Below are 26071 nucleotides of genomic sequence, written 5' to 3'. Positions count from 1 at the left end.
CTCTCTCTCTATTTTTAAACAATGTTCCTTATAACTTGTTATACTTTTGCAGCCTGTTTTGCTTGTATCCAAGCTAATCGTTAAATTTTGACCATCATTAAGTGCTGCTCGGAAATTTAAGTCAGAAACTACATGATAATATTTGCTAAGCGTAGCCTGTGTAGGGAATAAAAGGTGTTTATCAGCCAACACATCATCTTTCTGTTCTACTGCACATAATAAAGCTACAATCATCTACCTAACTTATTCTGAAGATTTTCTTCTTTACATTGGTCAGCTATAATTTAATTATTCAACTAGCTTTCTGGTGGGCAACTCAAGATTCCTGAGCATTTATTATGTTTTCTCTTCATCGCCTAAATCTTTCAATATTTGAATGGAAAACAGACTTTTACAGGGCTAGTGGATTATATGATGCCCAACAAATTCTTTTTTCTGATTCATCATGTGCAATGATATTGCATATAATGGAGCGATGGAAGACATACTATTTATTACTTAGCATATTTCTGCTGGATCCTTAACGACTGGTCTCTGATATTGTACTTTGACATTTGTGAAAGATGCATATTATTAAGAGCTGTTTTACTTTGAGTTGATGTCACTTATGTTGACTCTGAACTCTGTACTTGCAGCCGAAAGATATGGTGGATTTTATTGTATTAATCAATCAATTGATATGCAAATTTAATACCTCCATGGGGTGCTTATTGGAGATGATATTTCCAGCTATTGCAAGTAGATTATTTGCTATTCTTTCAAGTGATGCATTTCCGTCAGGATCTGGAGCCAATACTGAGGTATGGGTGCTTGGACATGCTATAAGATGACTTGTTTACCAAAATAAAGGCAAAAAAAAAAAAAAAAAAAAAAAAAACAACCAACTTTCCACAATACCAAAAAAAAATCAAACATATATTTGGGAAGTTTGGAAATGTGGCTTTCATTTATATCATTTTGATGAGCAACGTAAATAGTCATGTTTTGATAGTTTTTGCAGTATACGTCTGTGAGGTTAAAGTCTGAATAGCATGAAAAAATCTGTCACATATATGTACACACCTCTAGAAATTGAGAATTTTCATGCATGTCCTCTGAAGAACCTATTTCGCATGCAATACCTTTTTATAGGGATGAATATTCTCAATTTTCTTTTTTGGTTATCATTTGCTAAAAATGCCATTTTTTCCATAAAATTATGTTGCATATCAAGGATCATCAATTGAACTCATGAATATCAACATCTGGTTGCTTTAGAAGTACCATGTACCAAGGTTTGCCATCGTTAGTGGAGCCTCATGCTGGTCTGCTATACCGTATCGTTATCGAATCAAGACTCCGGTAACTGAGTCTTCGTACGTCGACCTGACCTCCATCATGGCGTATGACTTTGTACCAGCATGGTATCGGTATGAGATCTAGTATCGAGATGGGGAATGACACAAAAATATTTATTTCTTTGCATGCTTTAAAAGTAACCAGTCTAATAGGCAATTGTTTGGAATCGGAAGGGGAAGTTTTATTTATGTTTTATATGATTTGTATGGAGTTTGATTGTCATCAGTCTACACGTGATAATTTCAATAATAATAAATAAAATAACATAACTGCATTAATGAAACATTATTCTGTTGCCATTAGAGAACTATGTGTTCGAATTGTTTAGGAAACAGAAGTTAAATAATATGTATTCATTTTCTCTACATATGGAATGCTGAAAGCCTGAAACCAAACTCAATTAAGGCAATAAGGAAATGCATAAGACTTGCATGACGTGGATAAACGGAACTAACAAAATAAATAAAATAAGTAGACATTTAAGTAATGAACCAATAAAATAATTAGAGTTATGGTCAACCTTTCTGGTGCAAATCTAAAGCAAACATGCTTGTTTTTAAAGCCTAAGCTATATTTTCAGCATCCTTCATCTATCCCTTATAAACAAAATCTTCATCTCACTTTCCTTCCCAACTAATATGAAAAGAGAATCCCTTGGTCCCATGATACATATTGCCAATGTAATAACTGTTGCAGTTAATATGAAATGTGCTTACACGGCTACCTTGGTTGCTGTTTACAATTATTTGGGCTCTTAAACATCAACACTGCAGGTGCTCCATTGTGCAACATGTTTCAGGCTTATGCCTCACCTTGTAAAGTGTGCGAACCCCTATGTGCCTTATCTATTAGATATCTATTACAATTGCCTAGACTTGTGCAAACCAGGCTTGGCCCACTGACCTAGCCTGGCCTGATTTTTGTTGGGCTTGGGCTGGGATTTTCAGCCCATTGGGTCAGGCTGAGTTTCAATTTTCAGGCCCAACAAAGTTCAGGCCAGGCGCAGGCTTGATATTTTAACTTGGCCTACCCCAATCTAACCCAAAATGTATTATACATATAATATTATTATATTTTATTTAAAAGTTGTAAAAAGAAAAGATGGGGGAGTCTGGCGGAGAATCCTAATCCTTAACCCTAAAGTTGCCATCCCTTTCTCTAATCCTCCTCCCCTTCTCTCTCTCTCACTCCATTCTTTCTCTCTCTCCTCTTTTGGGCTTGTAGGGTTGGATTCGGGCCCTAAATTTCTTGTCAGGCCATGCTTGGGCCTAAATGTTCTTTCTTTCTTTCTTTCTTTCTTTTCTTTTCTTTTCTTTTTTTTTTTTTTTTTGATATGGGATCTAGGCCTGGCCGAACCCGGTCTGACATGATATATGCTCAGCTCTATAACTTCTTACCCACCTACTCATCAGTGTTGAAAGAGGACCTCTTAAGTTTACTGATATTCACTTAACCTCCTTTTGCACTATGCTGACTTTTGATCTTTTTATTTACTATGATTGTTCTTAGGTCTGATCTTTAGGCAGGTCATGATTATCTATTAACTTGATTCTTGGGGACGACAACCTACAAACTTGGTTTTGCACCTCACTTTCCTATTAGTAGTCGCATGTTTGATTCCCCTGGCTTATGGGGATTTCAGACATGGTCATGGTGTGGGTCAGCCATGGATGGGCACATATGCATGCAAAATGGCACTTGTTGAGCAGGGATAGGGTGGCATTCGGCACAGGCTGGTGAAAATTGTGTGAGTTTGGGCTTGTATGCCTAATGTGAGTTAGTCTATATGACCTTTTATGTGGTGCTGATTCATGGGCCTTTCTATCCACACAAAAAGGACCACAAATAACAAACATTCTTCAGATGGATATCTTTTGTCTTTTTCTTATCTATATGTTGCAGTTTTTACAATAGCATGCACTATATGATGGGAAATCCAGAACATTGAATGCTGTTATTTGGTTTAGCTAACATGATTACTTCTGTTTACTTTGTCATCCTTGCAGTCTTGTTTGTGAGAGATGATAAAAGTGTCCATGGAATTTTGCCTTAAATGCTCATTCTAATAAAGATGGACATGACTCCTCTACCAAAAAAAAACAAAAAGATGGACATGACTCAAGTTTTTCCTTGTTCTGACACCTTATTTGTCATGTTGTTGATAATGCAATGACCTCAGTTGAAATCATAGCCAGAATATTTTGGTAAAAATCTCCTATACTAGCAAAAATATGTTGAATTTAGAACATCTAACCGTAGATTGATGTATGATCAGTTTTGGCTGGAACTAGACTAGGTTAATCTTAAAGTTTTGTAAAAACAAAATGTGGGGAGCAACTGGCTCAAATAAACACATCTTCTCACCAATTTATGATGAGCAAATACAAGTGGAACACTTACATAATAAATGAGATGAGGATGCCCAGTAGGTTGGAGTTTATGGCTAGTGCATATATTTTATGGCATTGTTTCCTAGAATTTCATTTCTGCTTTCATGAATTCTTAGTCATGTTGATGCCTAGAGAGTGCAGTAGTGTTAATATATCTCTATCAACCTAAAACCTTGTTTATTTTTGTTCTTACTCTTCATTTTTTCTTCTGTATTTTTTGCCAAAATGAAAACTGAAAATTGTGATACTGCTTGACAAATTTTATTTGTGCTGCATGTTGAAATCCTGGTGTTTATTAGGAGTTATTAACATTGTTTCTTTGTAAAAAACCTATTGATGAACTTGAAGTCAAATGTTTTTCATTTTTTTTTGTAACTTTAAAATTCATAAAGGACATTGGTTACTTACCCTGATACTTGCCCTTTTGACTCTCCTAGGAGTTACGTGAGCTGCAAGAACTACAACAAACATTATACACATTTCTTCATGTTATGGCAACCATGATCTTTCTTCAGTTTTTCTTGCTCCAAGTTGTAAGGGGTATTTGGATACTGTAATGCATTTGCTCTTGTTAGCTTCTTGCAGTCATAAGGATATGCTTCTTAGGAAGGTGGGAACTAGAGTAACATTTTCTGCTTTTCCTTTTTCCAGTCCTGTCTATTTCTGCATGTTCTAACCTCATTTCATTTCGTGCGAACTTTTCAGCTGTGCGTGCAAATTTTTGTAAAACTTATTAAGGATTGGTGCAGCAACTTTAGTGGTGAAGATAAGGTACCTTACATTCTATCTATATTTTTAAGCATATCGACCTGATGTATATTTTTATTTTTTTCAATTCAGTACTAGACTGCTTCATTAACATTTTCTACAATATCCTCAATTTCCTCAGGTTCCTGGTTTCCGGAGATTTATAATTGAGAAATTTGCAACCGAATGCTGCTTATATAGTGTTCTGGACAAGTCATTTGACTTCCGTGATGCAAATACTGTAAATCCTTCATCTATTTACTCTTGAAACCCTCTGATTTCCATGCCTATAGACACTGCACACATGCTGGTTTTTGAATCTGTTGTGAAAGTCTAAGTTGTGGTGTTTTGAGCAAGTCTAAATATGCCAATGTTAGATAGGTCAGCATTTAATCACAGGATGGTGGTAAAAAGGGCAGCTAGAAGCAGGTTTTCATTGATTTTCTTGAGAAGAATTTTCTTGTGACATTGTAACTGTTAAATTGGAGGAAGAGAATAACATTACGGTTGAAGATCAAATATGAATAATGTGATGTTTCATTTTAGTTCTTATGGTTAAAAATGTTCTAGAAGCAGTAGGGATAATTTAGGATTCAACTGTGTCATAAAATTGGACAGCTATAAATTTTGAGGCATAGTTCGTAGGTGGAACATTTGTAGCTTGTTTTGAAGCTTTTTTTAGTTTCTGCAAGTTTTGTTTTCTAGCTTATGTTAAGTTTATTAGTAATGCTGCTAAAGAATCAGGTCATGCTTTGCTTACAGATACAGTGCTGAAGTTTGGGTCAGATCAGGTATTAGCAAATTTAGAAGCAACAATTTTGTTGGATTACCTAAAATGTTGACTTGTTTGGCAACTAATATATTTTGTTCTCAGTTTGTTTTATTGACACCATGTATGGCCCACACCAGTTAATTTCTTAGTCTTTTATTAGATTTTTGAAAGGTTGCCTCTTTTTTCTTTCCATTTCTGCCTTATGATTGTGGGTATGGTCTTGAGTGCTGAATAAGTTCCAGATGACTGCTCCCCCCTTACTATTGGATAAAGAATCTAAAGTTATTGCTCTCACTCAGTTTCAGCTCAATTAGTTATTGGTGATTTTTTCTGATTAGGATTTTAGTTGTTTTTGGGGTAATATACTTAACAAACAATGATCTTTTTTAAATGGATGCATGTTCCAGGATCCTCAAACATCATTTAATTTTGCACTTTGGATTGGATTCTCTTCTTAATGTTTTCCTGGGGCGTTGCTTTATTTTAAACTTATTCAGGTTTCAAAATGGTGATGCATTTTGTGCAGTTCTATCCATTTTGCACACAAGTTGCAAGTCCCATGTGATGCCCACCATGCCCTAGGTTTGCCAACGTGGATGTATGTGAATTTTGAATAGTTGTCAGAAAAAGTAAAGAACATGTTCTTCATGTGTTGTTATTTTGAACCTTTCGTTTCCCTCCAATGAAACCACTGTTTGGGTTCTGATGTTTGGATTGTTGCTTGTTAATTGGTATTCTCCTTAGTATCAGTTACATTCAGACTGATTTAACAGTTACACTTTATCTTTTTAACAGCTGGTTCTTTTTGGAGAAATTGTATTGGCTCAGAAGGTCATGTACGAGAAGTTTGGGGATGATTTTATTATTCATTTTCTGTCAAAAGGTCTTCCAGCAGTTCATTGTCCGCGAGATTTAGCAGAACAATACTATCAAAAACTGCAGGTATGAGAACTTGCACTGATGTGCTATTCCTGGTCATCCCTGAAATGATATTTCTACCATGCACAGTGAAGGTGTGCAAGCTGTTTAAGAACAGAGGGAATGCATTGCATAATTTGAAGAAAGATCAAAAAATTTAAATTGACACTTCTATTTACAATTCTCTATTGTTTAAATGTGACCCACTTGTCTAGATTTGGAGTAGAGGAAGTCTCTAAATCTGCTTTTCAAGTATTTCTTCTTATTCTGCTTGAATCTTGCTGATGAACTAGGAATCCCTGACGGTTTATTTTGTGACCTTCCATATTGTAGTGTAACTGACTGTGCTGGACAGTGATTTTGCTGGATTTATTGTACACTTACTGTTCCAGAACTCTTGCCTCTTTTTCAGCAGGGACATGACATCAAGACTCTGAAATCCTTCTGTCAATCTCTAATTGAGAATTTGAGACAGCATCAGAACGGAAGTCTTGTTTTCAGATAGCATCATAGTATATTGCTGTATCCTTAGGAGTTACTATGATTTTAGACTAGGTCTCTAAATTTCTCCAGGGAGCACCTTGTTTGTCAAGTGCAGGTAGCTCTTTCGGTTCTTTTTATCTCAATAGAATTCTAATTAGCCTAAGGATGAATTTTTGGCCGTGCTTATATTATTAATCCTTGCAGGGCAATTTTTCTGTGTACATGATGCTGCAATATTCTTTGAGGTGAGAAGGTAACTTCAGCCTCACCTACACCCATGAAATTATATGCTTCACTTTTGACCTTTTTATTTAACTAGCAATCAGGCATGTGCAATGCACATTTGATAGAAAAAATGAAAATAAAATTTCAAGTTACATATTATATGAACTGCAAACGTATTATTCAGATAAAAATATTTTATTTAAAAAATAGTTATTAAGAAATAGGATTTGACTTGGAAGAAATATTTTCTTATTTTTACCAGAGTTTGTTTGCAGAAATTCAAATCTTTTTATACTTTCTCAGATTCTTCTTTTTCTAAATTGATTTTGAATAGCAGTTATCCCCAAATATGCTTTGATTTGGAAGGAATCTTTCAGTCTTTTTATTAGGTTGGATTTCAATAGCAATTCAAAAATTTTCCATATTTCTTGTTTAAAAATCCAGAATTAATAAGAGAGAATAAGTTATATATTATAGAAAAGTGGGAGGGCATTTTTGGTATAAAAAATGACGGACAGAATGGAGAGGGAATATTCTTTGATTACACAATAGTCATTTTCATACATAGTGTGCATGACAAGTTCCCCTTGATTTTTGAACTTAACATGCAATTGGATCAAAGTGTTCATATTTGGTTTTAAACCCTGGATATTGTGTTTGCCTGGCATTTGAAGTCGCTAGAATTTCAACAGGTATAGGTCTTGCTTGTGATTGAGGTTTGGTATGTGTGCATAAGAATGGACATTTGAAAGGGTTGGTTATGTTATTATGATTTCATAGTTTGTCTGTTCGGACATAAACTTTAGATTTTCAGAAATGCCTATTGAATATGGGATGTGGGGATGCTGAACTTGTAGCTTATCAGGTTTCTGCATGCGCATCTGAGAGGAGTGCTATTAGCTGTAAAAGCCTTTTCCTTCTCTCTGAATCACCTCTTTCCACAATTTTAGGAGAATCTTTGAGGGTTGCCTACTCAATGCTTGAGCTTCATTTGCATAACCAATAAGGCCGGTCTTTGTACCCACCAATTGGCCTCTGAGGTTTCATATAGGCTGTACTCTTGCCCAAACTTGCCTAGCTTGGAATTCAACCAGTTATATAAACAAGGCTGTCTTTGGGTGCTAAGAGGCATGGGGTTAATATTCTAAAATTCGATCAAATCTACCTTGATTAATCCAGTTATCCTCATCTTTCTATGGGCTTGCTGTTTAGGTTATTAAATGTTGTAAAGCATAAAGTTTGTTGAGTCATAAAATCATTAAATACACTTCAGGGTTCACTAAGGTTCTTGGAATGAATTTAAAATTTATGCTCTATTGAATCAAAAAATGATGTCTCTTTTGGTTTCAGGACATTTTTAACCAGCATTAGAGTTCATGATTTATTACATTCTATTTTATCCGTTCCTGTGATTAAGATGCCTTTTGTTTTTTTCCAGAACCTTGTGCATACCTAATCTGTTTGTATTTCTTGCATGGTCATGTGACTTTCCTGTGACATTGCCTTGGACATTCTTGTCGTTACGTGCATGCAGATGTATATTTGCGGGGTTGCTTTCTTTCAATAGGCCATGGAACTTTCTGTCAGGTTTGTACTGTGAGTGTAAATTTGGGATGCAAGGAGCAATGCTGTATATTCCTCTCTCCTTACGAGGAACCAATTGATTCTGTAGACTTATTATCTCTTTTATTTGGCAAATTTCAAGCCACTTCTCTTTCATAAGTTCAGAGTTTGAGACAGCCGGAAATATTAGTTGCTGGAAATATTAGCTACTAGAATGTGGGGTCTACGAAGACAGTAGAAGAAGAGAGAAGATTTTGTCCCCTTGTGGCTGACAATCTGTGCCTTTATTGGTTGGTCATGCATCTCAGGATCATTCTCAAAGAATCCCGCAAATTCCCAAAATGGGTGGTGATTTTTTTTAGTTGCATGATAAGGACTAATTGTACAAGTGAATGGTGGAGATTTTTTTTTTTAATTATATCTTTTTTCCGTTTTGAGACTATATTGGGCGGACGTCATGAATGGATTTCAAGCCAAGTTTCTGTCCGGTAAGCGTCTGAATGATGATGTAATCATGTCATGATGATGTTTGCAGGAATAGGATTTTGTTAAGTTGCACTTTCGTTTTTTTTTTTAAATATTATTTTTTTAAAAAAATGTGATTGCAAATCTACCTCTCATTCCAATATATTTTTCAAAATGCAACAGTTGGACTGACTGGGATGCGACGGGGTGAAATTACATATTGAATAAACGATTTCAAGTGAGATGGTTTGCTACAGTAAAAATTTTGAAATTCAAATTAAAAAAATAATATCACATGTTAAACATGCGGACTTAAAATTATATATATATATTGTGGTATCGGGGATGGGAGTGTATAGGGTGAAATTTTTTTTTTCTTTTGGGTGGAGGGAGAATGAGGGGTGGGATTTTTTTTTTTGGCTATTCAAGGTGGGAGGTGGGAGCGCTAGAGGGAGGGGGGTGGGGGAGGTGGAGTGCGTGGTGGTGTTGGGGGAGTGGATGGGTACAGAGAAGAGCCATGCGGGTGGGCCGGGGGCAGGCATGGAGAAGCTTCAAGTGGCTGGAGGGGCGGTGGCTCGAAGTGGAAGTCGGTATTTTGGTCCATCAAGGTCAGCCTTCATTCTTGATCGGTTGGATCGGTTGTTACCTCAAGAAGGGCCGCTACTTCGAGCATGTTCGCATCGGCACCTCCATTTAGCTCATCGTCATCTTCGAGTGCATCACCTTCTACTCCTCTCATTTCGGCACCGCAGCATCAAAAAAAAAAAACGAACCTACCTCCTTTTTCTCCCCTTCGATCCTATGCCTTTCTCTGCCTGTGGCTGACCTGCACTGACCCCCCGCGCCACCTATGGCTCCTTCGTTCGGCTACTGTTCCTCCATTTCCTCTTTTCGAGTCTTATGCCCAGATCTTTCCATCGCCATGGACCTTCTCTCCTTGCCGTCTCCCTCTCTCCTTACAAAGTTCAGGCCGCTATCATTGAAGCTGCATCCATTTTGGCTTTATGCAACACTCCTCACCTCTGGTGGAGCCTGCACCCCGTGTCCATGGCGGCTTCAAGTGACCCCCAAACCTTTGCCCTCCTCCATCTCTGGCGCTCACACCCCATGGCCCCTGCAATCTCTATGCTTGTGTTCCCCTCTTCCACCCTCATTTCTCGGTACAAAAAGAGGAAAAGAAGAAGAAGAAGAAGAATGAAACTGTATGTTCGATATGTGATTTTATTTCTAATTTGAATTTAAAATCGAAATTATTTTCATATTTTCTAATAGACATGTCACCTCATCTTGAAATCACATGTTGGAACATGCGATTTCGCCATCTGACAGCCCAATCAACCCACCCACCATATTTTGAAAAATAAGTTTGAATAAGGGATAGATTTGGCAATAAATTTTAAAAAAAAATATTTTAAAAAAAAAATCTTACACTTTCACAAACCATACCTAGGGCTGAGAACGGGTTGGATTCGGTCGGATTAAGAAAAAAATTTCATCTGATCAAACCCAATCGAGTTGAGAAAAATTCAATCCGCTGCCGATCATTTATCATGTATAAATCATTTGAAATCGAAGCGAACAGTTTATAGCAGGTTCGAATGGATTGTATCGATTTGGACTTCAATATTGATTTTAAGTTCAATATTGACTCACTTAAGCTTATTTATTTTTTTAATTAATTTAATATAAAAAAATCTAAATTTTTAGAATAAAATCTACACAAAATATCAAAGTATTTGAAGCATTAAAGTATTGAAGTCGAAAAAATATTGTTCTAAAATAAAAATAAGTTTATAAAATATTAAATCCATTGGATTCTAATTTCATTCTATATATATTTTTCAACCGGTCGAAATTCGTGTTTATTGGATTGGATTAAATTGAATAAATTTTTTTGAATTTTGATTATTTGCTCAGCTCTAACGATACCTCCTTTGTTTCCGTGTATTAAATGGTTTCTCTCTCTTGGTAAATCATGTGGGAAGGCGTTGGTGCCAAGCATGTAAAAGGACGTAACCAGCAGGCAGGTGGAAGTCTTGCCAAGAAATAAGTCTCAACCTTTCACGCAAAAATTGGTAGAGATTGATGAAGATTCGTTGCCCAACGAACTCACCGCCTGTGGGCTTACAGCCTTTTGTCTGGGGTAATGATTGTGCGGTTTGTGGGAGTCGGAAAGTAATCCTTCTATATATATATATATATATCCAAATACGTGCGGCCAATGGGAAGCATGGAAAGGCATCTCACTGGCATCAGAACTTTTTGTTCTCTCTCTTTATGAGACTTTATTCATCTTTTTATCTCCAGAGTGGCGAGGAGAAATTTTTCCTGTAGTTCTGGTGTTTTGACAGCTGGTTCTGGAATTAGTAGATACCAGGGGGAAATTCTTTGTGCTATTTCTCAGATATCAGATGGGTGTGATCTGATCGATGGTGGACCATAGATGGACTGTGTGCTGCGTGGCCGGTTGGGTATGGCACATGTGGATGTGGCCGCAAGAAATTCCCCTGCTTTTGAAAAAGTAACAAATAACTGGAGCAATTGAACTGTGACTCGCAAAAGGTTAGTTGGGAAGGAATGCTTCTTGTTCAAGTTCTCTTATTCTGGCTGACAGAAAAGTTCGAGTTCTCTGGTCCAGTTGATCAGGCTTTGGAGACATGCGGATGCACACGGTGGAAAATGATTGAAAAGATGACTCCACTGGTGTTATCTATGGACAATTGATTAATTTGACTTCCTTGTTGGTTGCACCAACAACATTTAGTGGGTTGGGTTAATTTTGGCCAGTCTAAATTGTTATCCCTACGCTGGGCCTGGCCGAAGATTTTTGGAAACGTAATCCGTGGACCAGAAGCTAGGAGGTAGGTCTGGGCTCACACTGATTAAACCTATGAGGTTTCAAATATTCGCCATTGTAGCATCATGGCGGCGCTAACTAATTTAGACTTTGGTGATATAATAGCTGTTGTAATGCTTTTGGAGATAGGGTTTTCTTTTTCTTTTTTCTCTTTTTCTGGATGAGGGAGCAAATAGATCTACTAAGTTTCCATTCTTGTCCTCTAATCGTATTATTTTGGCAGAAAACAGCCGTTAGAGCTCTCTTTTTAATTTGTTGTTGTAGAGAACGGTAGTTTTATTGTCTTTTTAAATATTGCTACACATTTGCACTCCAGCCAGATAGTGGTACTATTTCAGTTACAACGATCAATCACGGTAACTGTAGGTTCCATTGGTCCTTTCTCTCTCTTGATAAGGAGTTCAAGATACAGTGTTCTGAGATAGAGCAAGGTGGGGCATGGCAGCAGTCGAAGCCAAACCAGCCAACCAGCTTTAGTGTCATAGAAACGTCTGTTCCGTTAAGTGGGAGTTGGCCACTACTTGGGATTTACTAGGTTAGATATGAAACAGTGCCGGTTTTTTGTGGGTACTGTTAGTTAATTAATTACTTCTACGTGCAAACACAAAGATTTTTAAAGGATGGTGGTGTCTTCAAACTATGGTACGAACACGGCCATAGTTTTCCATGGAGAGTCGACCAGCACAACATCCTCCTCTACCGACCACCGTATGCATGCGTGTGCACGCACGTGAGCAAGTGGGGAAGAGAGAGATAGAGAGAAAGAGATATTGGATTACGTTGTTTTATTTTTAAATGGGGATTAAGACAAAGATGTGAACTATTAGAGGAATTCTTGGATAAACTTAGCTTACCATGTATGCTGTAAACAAAACCAATGAAAAAAATCGTCACGTCAATATTTGGAACTGAAAAATTCTGCAACCACTTCATCACTCTATTTCTCATCCAAATGTGTGCCATGTTGACAAATGAAATTAAAGCCAAAACCCAGAGAAATTGGCTTTCTTATTTGGATGCTAGCCACAAAAAAAGATGGATGGTTATACGGTCATACTTGTGAGAAAACTGGGTCTCTATCTATCCATAAAGATTTCGTATTTTAGATGATCGATTATTTTATTTTTAAGAGAATACTGGTAGTGACCTCATTTTTGGGTTTTTATTTGACTGTTCTTTTCATAAAGATGGTCCTGAGAGAAACCTAGATGTCGTGGAGATGCTGGAGTTGTTGTTTTATTTTGGGGCTTTAATTTTCCTCACCTACCCATTGATGTGAACCTTGTATCTTGATTATATCAACTGATATTGATTTAAAGCGGGGAGAAGAATAGAAAGTTGTTGGAAAAATTCTTAGAAAGTGACTAACAAAAAGGAGAGAGAAAAATCTTCAACAGTTTTGCATGAAGAAGAAGAAAAAGGATTGCTATAAAGTATGCATAAGCTAAAAGGATTAGCTCAAAGATTTGGTCTTCCATGGAGGCATCCAAGTGTTCTTTTTTATGATAAGGCATCGAAGTGTTCTACGGACCAATTCAAGGTATTTATAAGAAATGGTTTGTACTCTTTGTACTTTGGTTGTACAATACCTTCTTCGTTTCACCATTCTGACAGTAAAGTGAAGCCTGAAGGATTTTTTGGATGTATTTAAAAATCCGTACAGATCTTGTCAATATATATGTCAGCCAGCTATAGCAAGTAGGCTTGAACCTGTTTTGTCTGCAATTTTAGTTGCAGATATTAACAAGAACCAAAGGTATAAAAGCATATTTGGTCCATCATTAGAATCGAAATTAGAATAAATTAGAATGAAAATCAGAATGATTATATCTCCCGATAAATTTGGTTCGAAATAAAATTGGAGTCGGAATAAGATTTAAATACTAGAAAAAAGTCGGAATTAGATATTGAAGGTTTAGCCCTTGAATCGAAATAGGAATGACACTTCCAAATAAACAATTGGAACGGGACTCATTCATTCTCATTCTTATTCAAAAATCAACTCCCTGCAAATAAATATGTCCTAAATAACTTTTAAAGGAAACTTAGGCTCTAAGTAAATCACTTCCTCTTGTCTAGTTCATGCTTCCATGCTAAGATATAACACAATAAGAAAAAATTTTCACTGTAAACATATTTAACTAATGTAACCTGTTGCACCTATGCATGAGGCATCATCTTTTATCCTATATTCCTCTCAAACACATCCATTGTTCTATGTGCATCAACCCTCTGGGGTCGTTTAACTTTCACAACCTACATTCATTAGCCATTTCTCAAAAGAAATTAATTACGTACATTCAGAATTTGTAACTAGACTTTGACGCAGAATCTTATATTAATGTTTGCACCTTTGCAATGCCAGAGAAGCTATAGTAGAATTTCATGAATTTCTAACAATCGAGATTGAGAGTTTCTTAGAATCAGATTCATTGTTTCTTAGTCAAATAGATTGGTCATGATTGCACCTGCCATGGTTTAATACTCAAGGGGGAAAAAGTCATGTAACTATTGCATTTGATATGACTACTTTATAGAAAATCAGATGGCAGGCCAACTGAAGCTTTAGAAATCTAACCCTTGCTAACCGTTATCTTGACTACATGTAGCAATAATTGTTTTCAAAAGTCTGGTAGAACATTCAAACACCACAACTTAATTAAACATGAATTTTGAAGAGGGTCTCTATCATCAAAACCTCAGACTCCTAGACCGAGGGCATTACAATTGGTACTGAAGAATAGTTTGCTTTTTTTCTTTTTTTTCCACTTTATTTTTTTGAAATACAGTTTCTTGGTTTACAAATGTATACTAATTTTCTCTTAGGATACCAACCGATAGCAAGTTATAACCATCCTAGTGGCTGAGGGCATTGTTTGTATGATAGAGCTCAATTTGCTCATTTTTTTACCCTCCAAAAAAAAAAAAAATTACAGATATGTCCATCAAATAATTATTTTTTTACAGTAATTTTCATTTTATTAGATTTTTAATGTTCAGTATAAAATAACACTATTATTCTTTTGCATTAATATCTGAAATTTTTTACATTCAATTATATTTCAAAGACTACACTTTTGCCTAAATTTTTTGAGATATTAGTACAAAGATATAATAATGTTATTTTATACTTAAAATAGTTATTTATTTTGTTTTTAGCTAAAAATTTAATAGAAAGGGTACATAGCAAAAATAGGATAATTTGAGATTTATGTACATAATAATTCTCAAAGGATAAACATATAATAATTCATTTTTACAAGAGTACTTATGCAAAATTTCCAAAATAAAATTTTTTATGATGGTGAAGCAACTTATCATATTAAATTATCCATTATAGCACAAAACTGCAAAGACATTTTGCCCACCGGTGTCATAAAGTAGGTACTAAGGATTTTGAACAGAGCTTTCGGCAGTTTGATACTCGAGCTTCAGTAGCCTATAGAAGGACATAAACTCATTGACCGTGTGACCCATGTTAAAGCCTAATTACAAATCTTGTTTGAAATATAATCTATTTTATACACCTATTGCTATATTAGTTTTAGTAGTGAAATAATTGATAAGATGAATGATCTTTATGCATGAGAAGGTTACTAGTTTAATCCTGCCACGAGATTTCAAACCACACCAAATCCAAAGGCTTTTAGGTTACAAACATCGAAAGCTTCGAGTCTAAAGCATTTTGACCTGCTCTTAGAATCCTAGGTTAGTTCTGCAAAATAGTGTATTCATGGTTAATTAACTCTGATTCGTGCATGCAATCTGACCAGCTGTTGTATAGGCCAAAAGTTTTTAGCAAATATATCTGGAAATTGATTTGGATTATTGAACTCAATAATGTAAGGAAGACCTTTACTCAAATAAAGCAGACCACGTCACATTCTCACAGGTTTCAGTATTCCTTTGGTTTTGTTAAAAACTCCTGATCTAAATGAAGGTGGTAGCTTAACCTGCTAGTTAAACCTATTGGCAGTTCTTATCAGCACTTCAATTTGAATCCTGTATTCAATGGTGCTACAAGGGTTTACAGTTACCGGCCGAGGACTATGTACTTTTTTTTTTTTTGGAGTAAAAGAGAAGCAGAGAGCTTGCCACTGGGCTTTTATTGCTAAAGTTATTTACACAGGCTAGAGTGGAGTAAAACAGAGTACAAGGAAATAAAACAGAAAATCTGGACTGTGATAAGAGCAACAATTGACCACCACAGGGATTTTGATCCTATATGCTGGCTGGATTGGATTTTGATTAAGTAAATCCTTAACCAATCGACCATTTTTTTAAGAAACAAATTGTATTCATTTTGGATTCAAATAAAGATGATGCTCAGATCGAGTGACACAAAACCTTTGGTATCACAAAGGTGGATTCCCTTCTGGAGGTGCAAAAGAGGTCAAACATATCTATCAAAAAAACTCAATCATAGCTAAAGTTAGGACTCAAGGGCTCACTGTTCAGTATTCACATAATTTTCAAGCTGTGCACAGTTTCTAAAAAGATTGGACTTGGTCAGTCAACAGTGGCCATTTTTGACCTCGCAGGAATTGGCTCAATACCAGAGTGCACTTAAAAGGAGATCGGCCAAGTGATGCATCATAAATTTTGGTTTTACAGCCAACTTGAATTGAACTTGGATCAAACTTAGAGTAGATCTCCCTGAACCACATGCAGCCCCAACCTCCAAAAAAAAAAAAAAAAAAAAACACTAGTGATTTTATTCACCTCAGAATCCAGAAAAGGGTTGACGGATTCCAAAAGGAGACTTGAAATTTTTCTATTGTAAAGTCTGTAGATGTTATTTTTGGCTAAGCAAGAACCTCAACATTGTAAGTTCTGTCTGTAATTTTCTCAATTTTCTCTATGAATAAAATTGGTGAGTAGTAGATCTTTCCCACTACTCTCCACACTTTTCTCAAAAAAAGGTTGACGGATTCAATTGGTCGGCAATGAGGGACAGTGGTGTGCGCCATTCATTCCAATAAGAAGACAAATATGTCTATCTTGACTTTGTCATAGAAGCCCACAAGGGAAGACCCCAAGTCCCGAGCTATAAAGAACAACTAGGGACAGTTCATTGACAGAAGTAGCCCTCCAAGCTAACCAAGCATTAGAGAGAAAATCTAAAGAAGATGTTGGTTGGTGTTCTTCCAATATTCTAATAATCTGAACTTGTTTCAAGAAATAGAAGAATAGAGAACAGAATAAAATGCCTACAGAAGTTCTCTCTTAAAAACCTTGTGTTGCAAGTATATGCTGTGTCTCCCAGCGGTTGGAGTCACTCAAAATAGATAATACGCCCCACAAGCGCAAGGTCAAGTTCTAGAAGCTGGACCACCCATATTTTATTATCGTTATAGTTTTCAAGTTACACTATAAGTCCATAAAAAAGATATATATATATATATATTTTTTGGTGAGATAAAAAAAGATATATTTAACATGTTTGAGATATAGGAGATGATAGAAATTGGCTAGGATATCATCCAGTTCATTTCTTTAGAGTACCTAATCCCTTAGTCTACACTAAAATGATAAGCTGTATCTTTCCATCCATCACTACCCATGGATGGATGTGTCCTCTGTTACACCACATCGGCGGAAGTTGGAAGAAGGTTCCAATCGTGGTGGCCTGTCCATTTCTTAATTCAGAATCGGACAACATAATTTTCTTTTTTAAATTTTTTAAAGTATACATACATAGCATGAAGCTAATTGTTAGTAATAAAATCATGTTTACCTTTAAACTGTTAAATAAACAATTATTGTCAGAAGAAAATTAAAAACTCCTGCATAACATTTTGATCGCGTGGAAACGTATACACAAAGCATATACATTAAAAAAAAAGGAACTCTAACATTGTTTGGTAGGCGGGCTTTGAAGCCCCAAATCTCCTTCCTATCATTTGTACCCTCCAAATTATCAAGTCATTGCCAAAGTCAAGGGTCAGCAAAGGCATTTCCCCGAAAACCCAAGAAGAAGAGGCCCTTATATTTGGTAGAGTAGTTGGTGAATAATTGGCTCCCACTTCCTCAAGTCTTCCATCACCTCCCCCTCCTCCTCCTAAAGACACTTCCAACTCCATCCCTCCAACCTCCTTGCCTCTTCTGAGGTTCCCATTCATTCAAACACTTAAAATCTTTCCAAAGATATATAAACCAAGCAAGCATTTCTATGGTAGCATAGCCATCACTTTTACCTCTTGGATGGGCCTTCTGAAACCAATTTAAGCACTGCGATCGACCAGTCCTGCATGAGCTGAGCCGGCAGGTACCGTCGACAGCTTCGGAATGTCTCGAAAGGAGTCGAAAGCTTCATGGAGGACTCTCCTGGCCATGTGCTGCGGGAGGGTCGACGAAGGCCCATCGGTCCGGCGCCCGAAGAAGCTTGTAGCAAAGCAGAAGTCCCTCCAGAGCCGGCTGTCGTTCTCCGATCTCAGCAACTCCACCGGCATGCTATCTCCTGAGGACATCTCAATATCTCTTGTTGGATCCAATCTATATGTCTTCACACTCTCAGAGCTGAAGGTGGCTACCCAGGGCTTCTCCATGAGCAACTTCCTCGGCGAGGGTGGGTTCGGGCCAGTCTACAAAGGGTTTGTCGACGAGAAGGTGAAACCCGGGTTGAAGGCTCAGTCGGTTGCAGTGAAGCTCTTGGACTTGGAGGGAGTGCAAGGCCACAAGGAATGGCTGGTACCGAAAACTATATATAAACTTGACTTTAGCTTCAAAAGCCATGATATATGTGTTTGTGATTATTTTTTGATCTTGTGGCGCACTAAAATTGTGGTTTCAATGCATAGATTTAGTTCTTGTTATATCTTACGTGATTATAATGGCAGGCTGAGGTTATATTCCTTGGGCAATTGAGGCATCCCCACCTCGTGAAATTGATCGGTTACTGTTGCGAGGACAAGCACAGGCTTCTCGTCTATGAATTCATGGCTCGGGGCAGCTTGGAGAACCATCTGTTTAAAAGTTAGCCAACCAATGAACATTCTCCCTATCTCTCTTCTCTCTCTCTGACTGCATACTTTGAACATTCTCTCTTCTAGTCGCCATCTAGGTTAGGTAGAATTCTTGGTGAGATGTTTTGATGCTAATATGGCATGTCAATATGCATCATTTTTCAAAAAGAAAAGGTATGGCATCCTTTAAATATTATATAGTTAGTTTGATCCGTTTGTTTGTTGTCCATTTTCTTGGAAGTAATAGCGTTTTTATTATATTATTTTGAGAAAATATGGTGAGAAAACCACTTCACATGTTTGACCTCTTCACGGTGCATGGACTGAGAATTGTGCTAATTGTAGTGCCCGCAGCAGCGACACTGTTTTTGAGAGTTTAGTATCGGTCCTTCTCTTCTTTACTTTAATGTATTTTTTAGAAAGAGTTTTAAGCAGTCATAATGGGTAAATAGAATATATAAGTAGTCTTATTCCATCACTTTTTGTGAGCCACCTGCATGAATTCTGTATTTCTCTTTAATTTCTATCTAAGGCGATACCTCATGAAATATTTCTAGAAAATAAAAAGGTTCCTTGAAATCCATTGTGGATTTGAAAAGTCTCAGGAGAGGCACATGTATTGACATGGTTTACTGGAGATTATTCCTTATATTATTATGTGCACCACATGTCTATGGATGCCACCAATCACAATCGATTCTTATGAGCCTTTGTTATCAAGTACATGTGTCCGTGCATTATTTTAAAAATGAGTGGTTGTGATTGGTTGTATGCATGACCATGTGATGCATGCAGTATAGAAAATAATTTCTCTATTTTACAAATAAAGAAAAAACGGCAAACTTACCTCATCATCCTATCATGTGTGTACTAAGTAGGAGCATATTTCTACATGTCAAAGCATTGATAGCAACAAGTCAAACTAATAAAAGTTTTTCTACAGCACTTTCATTGCATTCATCCAAGCCTCCTTTCCTCTCCTATTTCTTTTTCCCTCCACGCTCTCGAACCTGCATCCTACTACTTCATTAATACACCATAACTATGATTTTTGGTATAATACTGGAGCACCACCAATCATTTGCAAGAAACAGTTGGAGAATTATCCATGTAAAGTATGTGGGAGAAAAACCTCCTAAATTTTGAACTCAAAACTACCTCCAGGCTGCAATTGCATGGTTGTAGGTTACCACCCTATGCTACCATTATCTATCAGGAAGTATTCTTCTGATCATTTCTCATTACCACCAAAACCAAACACAATCAAAAGTCTAACCTTCTAACCTAACCTATGGTCAAGCGGACATGTGATATGTTTAAGGGCAAAATCACAGTCGCACAATCACATGAGGCTTCACAATAGTGCACAACCATCAAATGGAAGGCAATTAGATGTCTCCTTCACTGATTGACTGCTGGTAAACAAATAGTATCGAAATTCTTCACATATGACAGATTGAGCCAACAAAGTTTTTATATCTTTTTAAGGGAACATAAAGTTTCTTTATCCTTTTAGAGCAAACAAGAGAGTTCTTATATCTGTTGGCATCAATTATAGATCAAGTCTCATTGCTTTGGACTGAGATTTTACCTCATATGCGCAGAGTTTTTGGCTTCTTTACCATGGTTAACACGACTGAAGATCGCCGCTGGAGCTGCCAGAGGTCTCACCTTTCTCCATGAAACAGAGAAGCCAGTGATATACCGAGACTTTAAAGCTTCAAACATCTTATTGGACTCGGTAGTTCTCTTTTAATATTCTCCTCTCTCTCTCACAAATCATAGTGTCAAGTTCTAGTGACTTTAGATATATATAATTTAGAATACTAAGGTTTAGTCTAAGCAACAGCTGGATAACGAGGGGTGATGAGAGTTCAACTTGGCCGAGTCTGGTTAGATTCTAACAAAGAATCTTAGACCAATGAGATGGAGGCCAACTTAAGCACTTAGTCTCACCCCTATACAACTAATTGACAATGATATCTAACCATATATTACTACGTTAAACCATAGCACCTAAAACCAACCACCAAATCATGAATTGGAAAAACTGAAAAAATAGTACGAATCAATTTGAATTAGTCAAATATTCTTATTTAAATGCTTTGCCTTTTTCTGGTTGAGTACCACAATTTGACAGGTTCATAGTATGTTCACCATATTGAATCTTTGCAAATAGTTCTTATCAGCTTTATTTAGACCTTCAGCTATCATGAAAATAATTTTATATGTTTCTTTCACATTTATTTTCAAATAAAAAAGAAAAACTTTCCACTGCCTTGAACATTCTTGTCCCAGATATTGTTGTCGGGGTCAGACCACAAAATTGACACTCAAAGAAATCTGATGCAAGAATCAAAATATGAACCAAAAAGTAGAAAAAGATGTTATAATTTCCAGACAGATAGAACAATTTTCACAAACATGAGGGTAACCACTAAAATTTTGTTTTCCCATGTTTCCTTCTATATTTAACCATACCATGCATAGTCATTTCCATCATGTCTCCATTTTGGAGGAAGCCAACTCCAATCTGAAAGGTTTTGCCAAAGGCTGGTTTGATGTCTGACTTCAAATTAATTACCTTCCCTGGACCAAACAGAAATATAGAAGTCAAACGTGAGCTTCCAAGCCTCATCCCTAGAGAACTAACTGGCATTTATCAGCCAGGGTCCAACCACCATAATATGAGCACACCTTCCACAAAAAAGTCTCTGGTGCTGTTCATGGCAAAAAAAACTCTCAATCGTACGCAGGTCTGTGTTTGGTCAGGCTTTGCTTCATGATTCTCTTTAAAGATAAGGAAATAGGTTCCACTTATAGTTTAGGAACAATCGACTGCTTGCAGCTCAAATATCCTTTTGAAGCACTCTAGCTACTTTGAAAAACCTCTGCTTCACTGAAGGCTAAGAACTCACCATTTGAACTGCCATTTGCTTAATAAAAGCATGCTCCATTAATTCTCAGGACTATAAAGCAAAGCTCTCAGATTTTGGACTTGCAAAGGACGGTCCAGAAGGAGATGACACCCATGTTTCGACCCGAGTCATGGGCACAGAGGGCTATGCTGCACCAGAGTACATCTTGACAGGCATGCAAAGATGCATCCTTCAACATGATCTAGTTCCCTTCTTTCTATTACTTTACATGAGTTCTTAATCAATTTGCCCTGTTATTAGGCCATCTCACAGCCAAGAGCGATGTCTATAGCTTTGGAGTTGTGTTGCTTGAGCTACTGACAGGGAGGCGGTCTGTCGACAAGACTCGGCCTAGCAGAGAGCAGAACCTTGTGGAATGGGCAAGGCCATGTCTAAATGACGCGCGGAAGCTAAACCGCATCATGGACCCCTGCCTTGTGGGTCAGTACTCCACCAAGTGTGCCCAGAAGGCAGCTGCTGTGGCCTACCAGTGCTTGAGCCAAAACCCAAAATCCAGGCCTCAGATGTCAACCATTGTTAAGACCTTGGAGCCTCTCTTGGAAATGGATGACATGCCAATCGGCCCTTTCATCTACACAGTATCAGTGGAGAATGGTAAAGTAGAGGACTCAGAGAAGTCACAAGTAAAAGAGAATGGACACCACCACCATGGCCACAGGCACAAGCTCAGGGCCCCCAGGTCCGGAAGTCATTCCGAGCCTCTTTGTCGGGACGGAGGCAATGGGCAGTACAGAAACTCGCCAAGACACCTTCAAGAAAGTAGATCATAAATCACCACAAAGGAACTGTGTTGTACATAGAGAACTTAGATCATCTTGCTCAATGTCTGTCATTCTTTCTGATATTTTGAAATCAGACATAGAGTTTGATTGGAGTGTACGATTCTGCTAAATAAAACAATGAAATTAGTTAAGCTCTTTAACTACTGGTCCAAAAAGAACAAGACTCAAGCACTTAAACACTAGAAAATGATAATGTAGTGGTAGGAACAGAAATTATTGGAACCAAGATCATCTGATGATATTTTCCACCAAATGCCTTTGTCGTTTAGTCTGACAAACTAATAACAACATATTAGAGTCTTATGGTGATCATTAGTACTTATTAATGACAAGTATCCCATCCACATGCTTATTAATCCTGACTTGAAACTTTATTTAATCCTTAATGTTTTTCCATCTTTTACAGCCCTTGATTTTCCTCTAGTTTTCCATTGCTTAGTTACAAAATCACTCCTGTAAAGTCAGACATAACAACAAAGGACACAGGACAAAATAGGACTAATAAAAGGCTATGGCCTTTTGCCCACTTCAACAGAAGTTGTTCTAAGCAAAAGAAGACCAATATGTACTCAATTACAATCATGCTGGACAAAGATTGATGCTCCCATATCAGGGATACTAATGTGAGCGTTGGTATAAATACATATGACAGCGTGACCGTGTAACCATCAAATTCCCCAGACAATTTTATTTACGACAAACAAAAATCTTACTGTTACTTGGGGAAAAAATCCATAAGAGTTTAGTTAGGATGGAGCTTTCATGTAAAGCTGCCAAAATACACTTGCAATCATCTTTGATGTCTTCTAGTGCTTAGCATTTTGTCCAATCCTTCTGATAACAGGATTTGTATAAAACAAATTTCCCCTTGAGACTCAAAAGCAATGAATTATGGCAATTGTATCCACAAGAACACTCCAAAAAACTCCTTTCCAGATAAATTCTTTGTGTCATCATCACAAGACTCTAGCATTTCCAATATCTTGGGGAGCCATAACATGGATCAATATATAAACTACAAAGTCATCATTCTAGGTGTTGTCCTACTTGATATTTTGTTCATGTTAAGAGAATTATGAAACTACTCTCCTTATTCTATTGGATATTGAAGAATATTGAATAGTGTTTATGACGTTTCAGGAGGTGATCGAAGATATGAAATTCCCCACCCCAAAACAACTGAATTAATCCATTTGGCATGGTGACAATCAATAAACTACAATTGAAGACCTTGAAAGACTCCAGCTGCAACACAAGCAAAGAAAGAGTCTAACATAATACCTTTAAGCTTAAGAAGAATAAAATTGTGCATGGTGACAATTTAATCAAGGAAACCTTCAAACAAACTGCTCTCAGTAACAGTTGATGCCTGAACATCTCAGAATTATTTTAAGCACGTCATCTTTCTGATGAGACATGCATGACTCTGTTCATCTCAAAGTTTATTCCCTCTTGGCTTCTGGGCAGATCCTTCTTATATATAATCCTCATCTAGTTTCTCAATATGCCCCATTATATCCAACAGTCCAACTGATATAACATAGCCAAAATCAATTAGTCAAAAAAATTCCCATCAAATCCTATCGATGTGCAGTGATCAATCATCACAAAAAGGTTCTAGAAGCAATCTTCAGTAGATTTTCCTAGCTTGTATTAATTTAAATCCTATCCATTTTTGCATTGCAATGACATGAGAGGAAAGGTAATGCTTCAAGGTATCAGTTACCATTTTCTGATGTTTGGACTTCAGGGACACTTCCATATGCAGTCTTCTTATATAGGTTTTGATAGCACCAAATTTTGGAGCATTGCTTTCAAGCAATTCTTTCCATCTCCAATGTCATCCAATGACTCACATGATCCACAAATAAACAACACGATTCATGACCAGAATAAAGTCATAAATTGATTCATCTAGGCAATTGGATCAGAATGTCTTTTTTACCTCATAGAAAAATTTGAAGGAAAAAGGATGGGAAAAAAAATAATTAAGTTCAATCTAGTGAGGCAAATTCTCAAAAACCTTGCGCTCAAAAAGATAAGTTGGAGAAATTGATCCCTTCTTTGCTTCCCCCGCACTGTCCCCGAGCTATTAAGAATTAAATAAGATAACAATCAAATTTTTCCAATAATAAACCATCGAAAAAGAATAAAGAATAAGATTACACTGACCCTGGAGGAAGAGGGGAGGCTGGTGGCATGGAGGTTGACTCGGTACTCGGAAGGCGACGTTTAATTTGGGTTTCTCCACGGGTTTAATAAGTCGACAGATTACATGCAAATGGGCTGTGCTCTGGGCTGGATTACATTCAAAACTTTGTCAACGAGAAGATGATGATCCGGGCCAAAATAATTTAAATCAGGCCCAAATGTATTCTGGGCAACCCGTTTCGCATCCCAGTAGTTGTAGAAGCCACTCTCCAGAGCGAAATATTCTTGCTAACATATTGTTGGGCTTATTTTTCTGTAAGAATAGTGTCAGAGACACTAACCATTTTCTAATATTTTAATGCATAAGCTAGGAGATTTCCAAATTATATAATATTTATTTTGTAAATATTTTATAGAGAGTAGATCACATTCAACTGGTTCGATCGTTAGTATCGAACTCTATCTTCCCACTTTACCTGACCAGATGAAATGACATCCGTGGAACTCTAGTCCACCTCTCTGTGTGAACAGATGCACAGATAAGGAGACGCATAACTTGTTCTTGCATTTGCCCCAGTTGAGCTTATCCAGTCCTAAAGCTTAGCCATCTAACTAAATGGAAAACCATATGAGATCTTATTTAAGTCGCATGATTTTTTTCTCATTTTAGATGTAGACTTTGACTGGCATTATGAATATCATTAAGAGGATGTTTGGTTGGCAACCAGAATCAAAATGAGAATGCAAATCGGAATGGATTGAAATCGGAATCGAAATAGTCAAATCTTTCAAAGTATTTGATTCGTGAACGAAATCGGAATCGAAATCAGAATTGGAATGAAAAATTGAATTCATAGATAAGAGTAGAGATTGAGTTCTATATAAATTGAGCCATTCTCATTCTACTCCGAAATCGAAATCGGAATAGGACTCCTTCCAATCAAACGGTTGGAATGGGAATTATCCATTTCGATTTCAATTTCAGATCCCCATTACCCCCAACCAAATACCTCTTAAATTTTTTATGAAGATCGGTGCAGTCAAATATTTAATTTCATATTGGTTATTACTGTAGATAGATATTGGATATTTATACAAAATTAAAAAATTTAAATAATATTTTTTTTTGCTGATCCTTGTTGGATGTCATATCTTTGGTCTCTGATTTATGGCTTCTACACCCACCGTGACTTCGTTTCTTCGCTGCTCGGACGAAGAAAGAGGAGGCGGGGGGTTCGCTTCCGTAGCAAACACCTTTATTCCTTTTTTTGATAGCAAACACCTTTATTCCTTGAAGTCTGGGGTCCATATAAAAAACCCGGAACAAGCCATGCATTCGAAGGGGACCAACTCGAAGCTGTTTACAAATTTCAGAAAAGCACGACTCTCAACAGAAAGTATTCCCTTTTTTGAAGTTTGCGGCCATTCTCTTTTATCAAATGGATAGGATACGTGGATTCAGATTAATATCAATTG

The 26071-nt window shown here is 36.9% G+C and overlaps 2 protein-coding genes and 1 long non-coding RNA gene across 6 annotated transcripts; 2 read left to right on the top strand and 1 right to left on the bottom strand.

Annotated features, from left to right (window-relative positions):
* The first annotated feature begins 639 nt into the window (after positions 1 to 639).
* On the top strand, positions 640 to 8998 carry LOC140854142 (exportin-T-like). 4 transcript variants are annotated; one of them, XM_073249628.1, is made up of 8 exons: positions 640 to 800; positions 4166 to 4338; positions 4434 to 4499; positions 4618 to 4716; positions 6043 to 6189; positions 6578 to 6763; positions 6853 to 6901; positions 8408 to 8998. In XM_073249628.1, the coding sequence occupies exons 2-6, from the start codon at positions 4285 to 4287 to the stop codon at positions 6668 to 6670; spliced, it is 459 nt and encodes a 152-aa protein (XP_073105729.1). In that variant the 5' UTR covers positions 640 to 800; positions 4166 to 4284; the 3' UTR covers positions 6671 to 6763; positions 6853 to 6901; positions 8408 to 8998. The 4 variants fall into 4 exon arrangements, with proteins under 4 accessions (XP_073105729.1, XP_073105728.1, XP_073105726.1 ...); XM_073249627.1 differs by lacking the exon at positions 4166 to 4338 and having other exon boundaries at positions 6581 to 6763; XM_073249625.1 differs by lacking the exon at positions 4166 to 4338 and having other exon boundaries at positions 6853 to 6893.
* An 8770-nt stretch (positions 8999 to 17768) lies between these two features.
* On the top strand, positions 17769 to 22584 carry LOC140854040 (serine/threonine-protein kinase RIPK-like). Its single transcript, XM_073249373.1, has 5 exons — positions 17769 to 18448; positions 18598 to 18733; positions 20328 to 20464; positions 21691 to 21814; positions 21903 to 22584. The coding sequence occupies exons 1-5, from the start codon at positions 18047 to 18049 to the stop codon at positions 22430 to 22432; spliced, it is 1329 nt and encodes a 442-aa protein (XP_073105474.1). The 5' UTR covers positions 17769 to 18046; the 3' UTR covers positions 22433 to 22584.
* Positions 20934 to 25051, bottom strand: LOC140854041 (uncharacterized). The gene is made up of 2 exons (XR_012137171.1): positions 24617 to 25051; positions 20934 to 22546 (listed from the first exon to the last, which is right to left on the bottom strand). It is a non-coding gene; the product is annotated as an uncharacterized lncRNA (long non-coding RNA).
* Positions 25052 to 26071: the final 1020 nt, after the last annotated feature.

This window comes from Elaeis guineensis, chromosome 15 (genome assembly GCF_000442705.2).
Source record: "Elaeis guineensis isolate ETL-2024a chromosome 15, EG11, whole genome shotgun sequence".
NCBI classification, from domain to species: domain Eukaryota; kingdom Viridiplantae; phylum Streptophyta; class Magnoliopsida; order Arecales; family Arecaceae; genus Elaeis; species Elaeis guineensis.
Note: the sequence above shows the minus strand (reverse complement) of the source record. Positions and strands in the feature narration are given on the sequence as shown.

Coding starts and splice junctions, on each gene's coding strand:
- LOC140854142 (XM_073249625.1), top strand. CDS start 645: ATGGTGGATTTTATTGTATTAATCAATCAATTGATATGCAAATTTAAT. Junction 801..4,433: donor GATCTGGAGCCAATACTGAG/GTATGGGTGCTT, acceptor CGAACTTTTCAG/CTGTGCGTGCAAATTTTTGT. Junction 4,717..6,042: donor ACTTCCGTGATGCAAATACT/GTAAATCCTTCA, acceptor TCTTTTTAACAG/CTGGTTCTTTTTGGAGAAAT.
- LOC140854040 (XM_073249373.1), top strand. CDS start 18,047: ATGTCTCGAAAGGAGTCGAAAGCTTCATGGAGGACTCTCCTGGCCATG. Junction 18,449..18,597: donor AAGGCCACAAGGAATGGCTG/GTACCGAAAACT, acceptor TTATAATGGCAG/GCTGAGGTTATATTCCTTGG. Junction 18,734..20,327: donor GGAGAACCATCTGTTTAAAA/GTTAGCCAACCA, acceptor TCATATGCGCAG/AGTTTTTGGCTTCTTTACCA.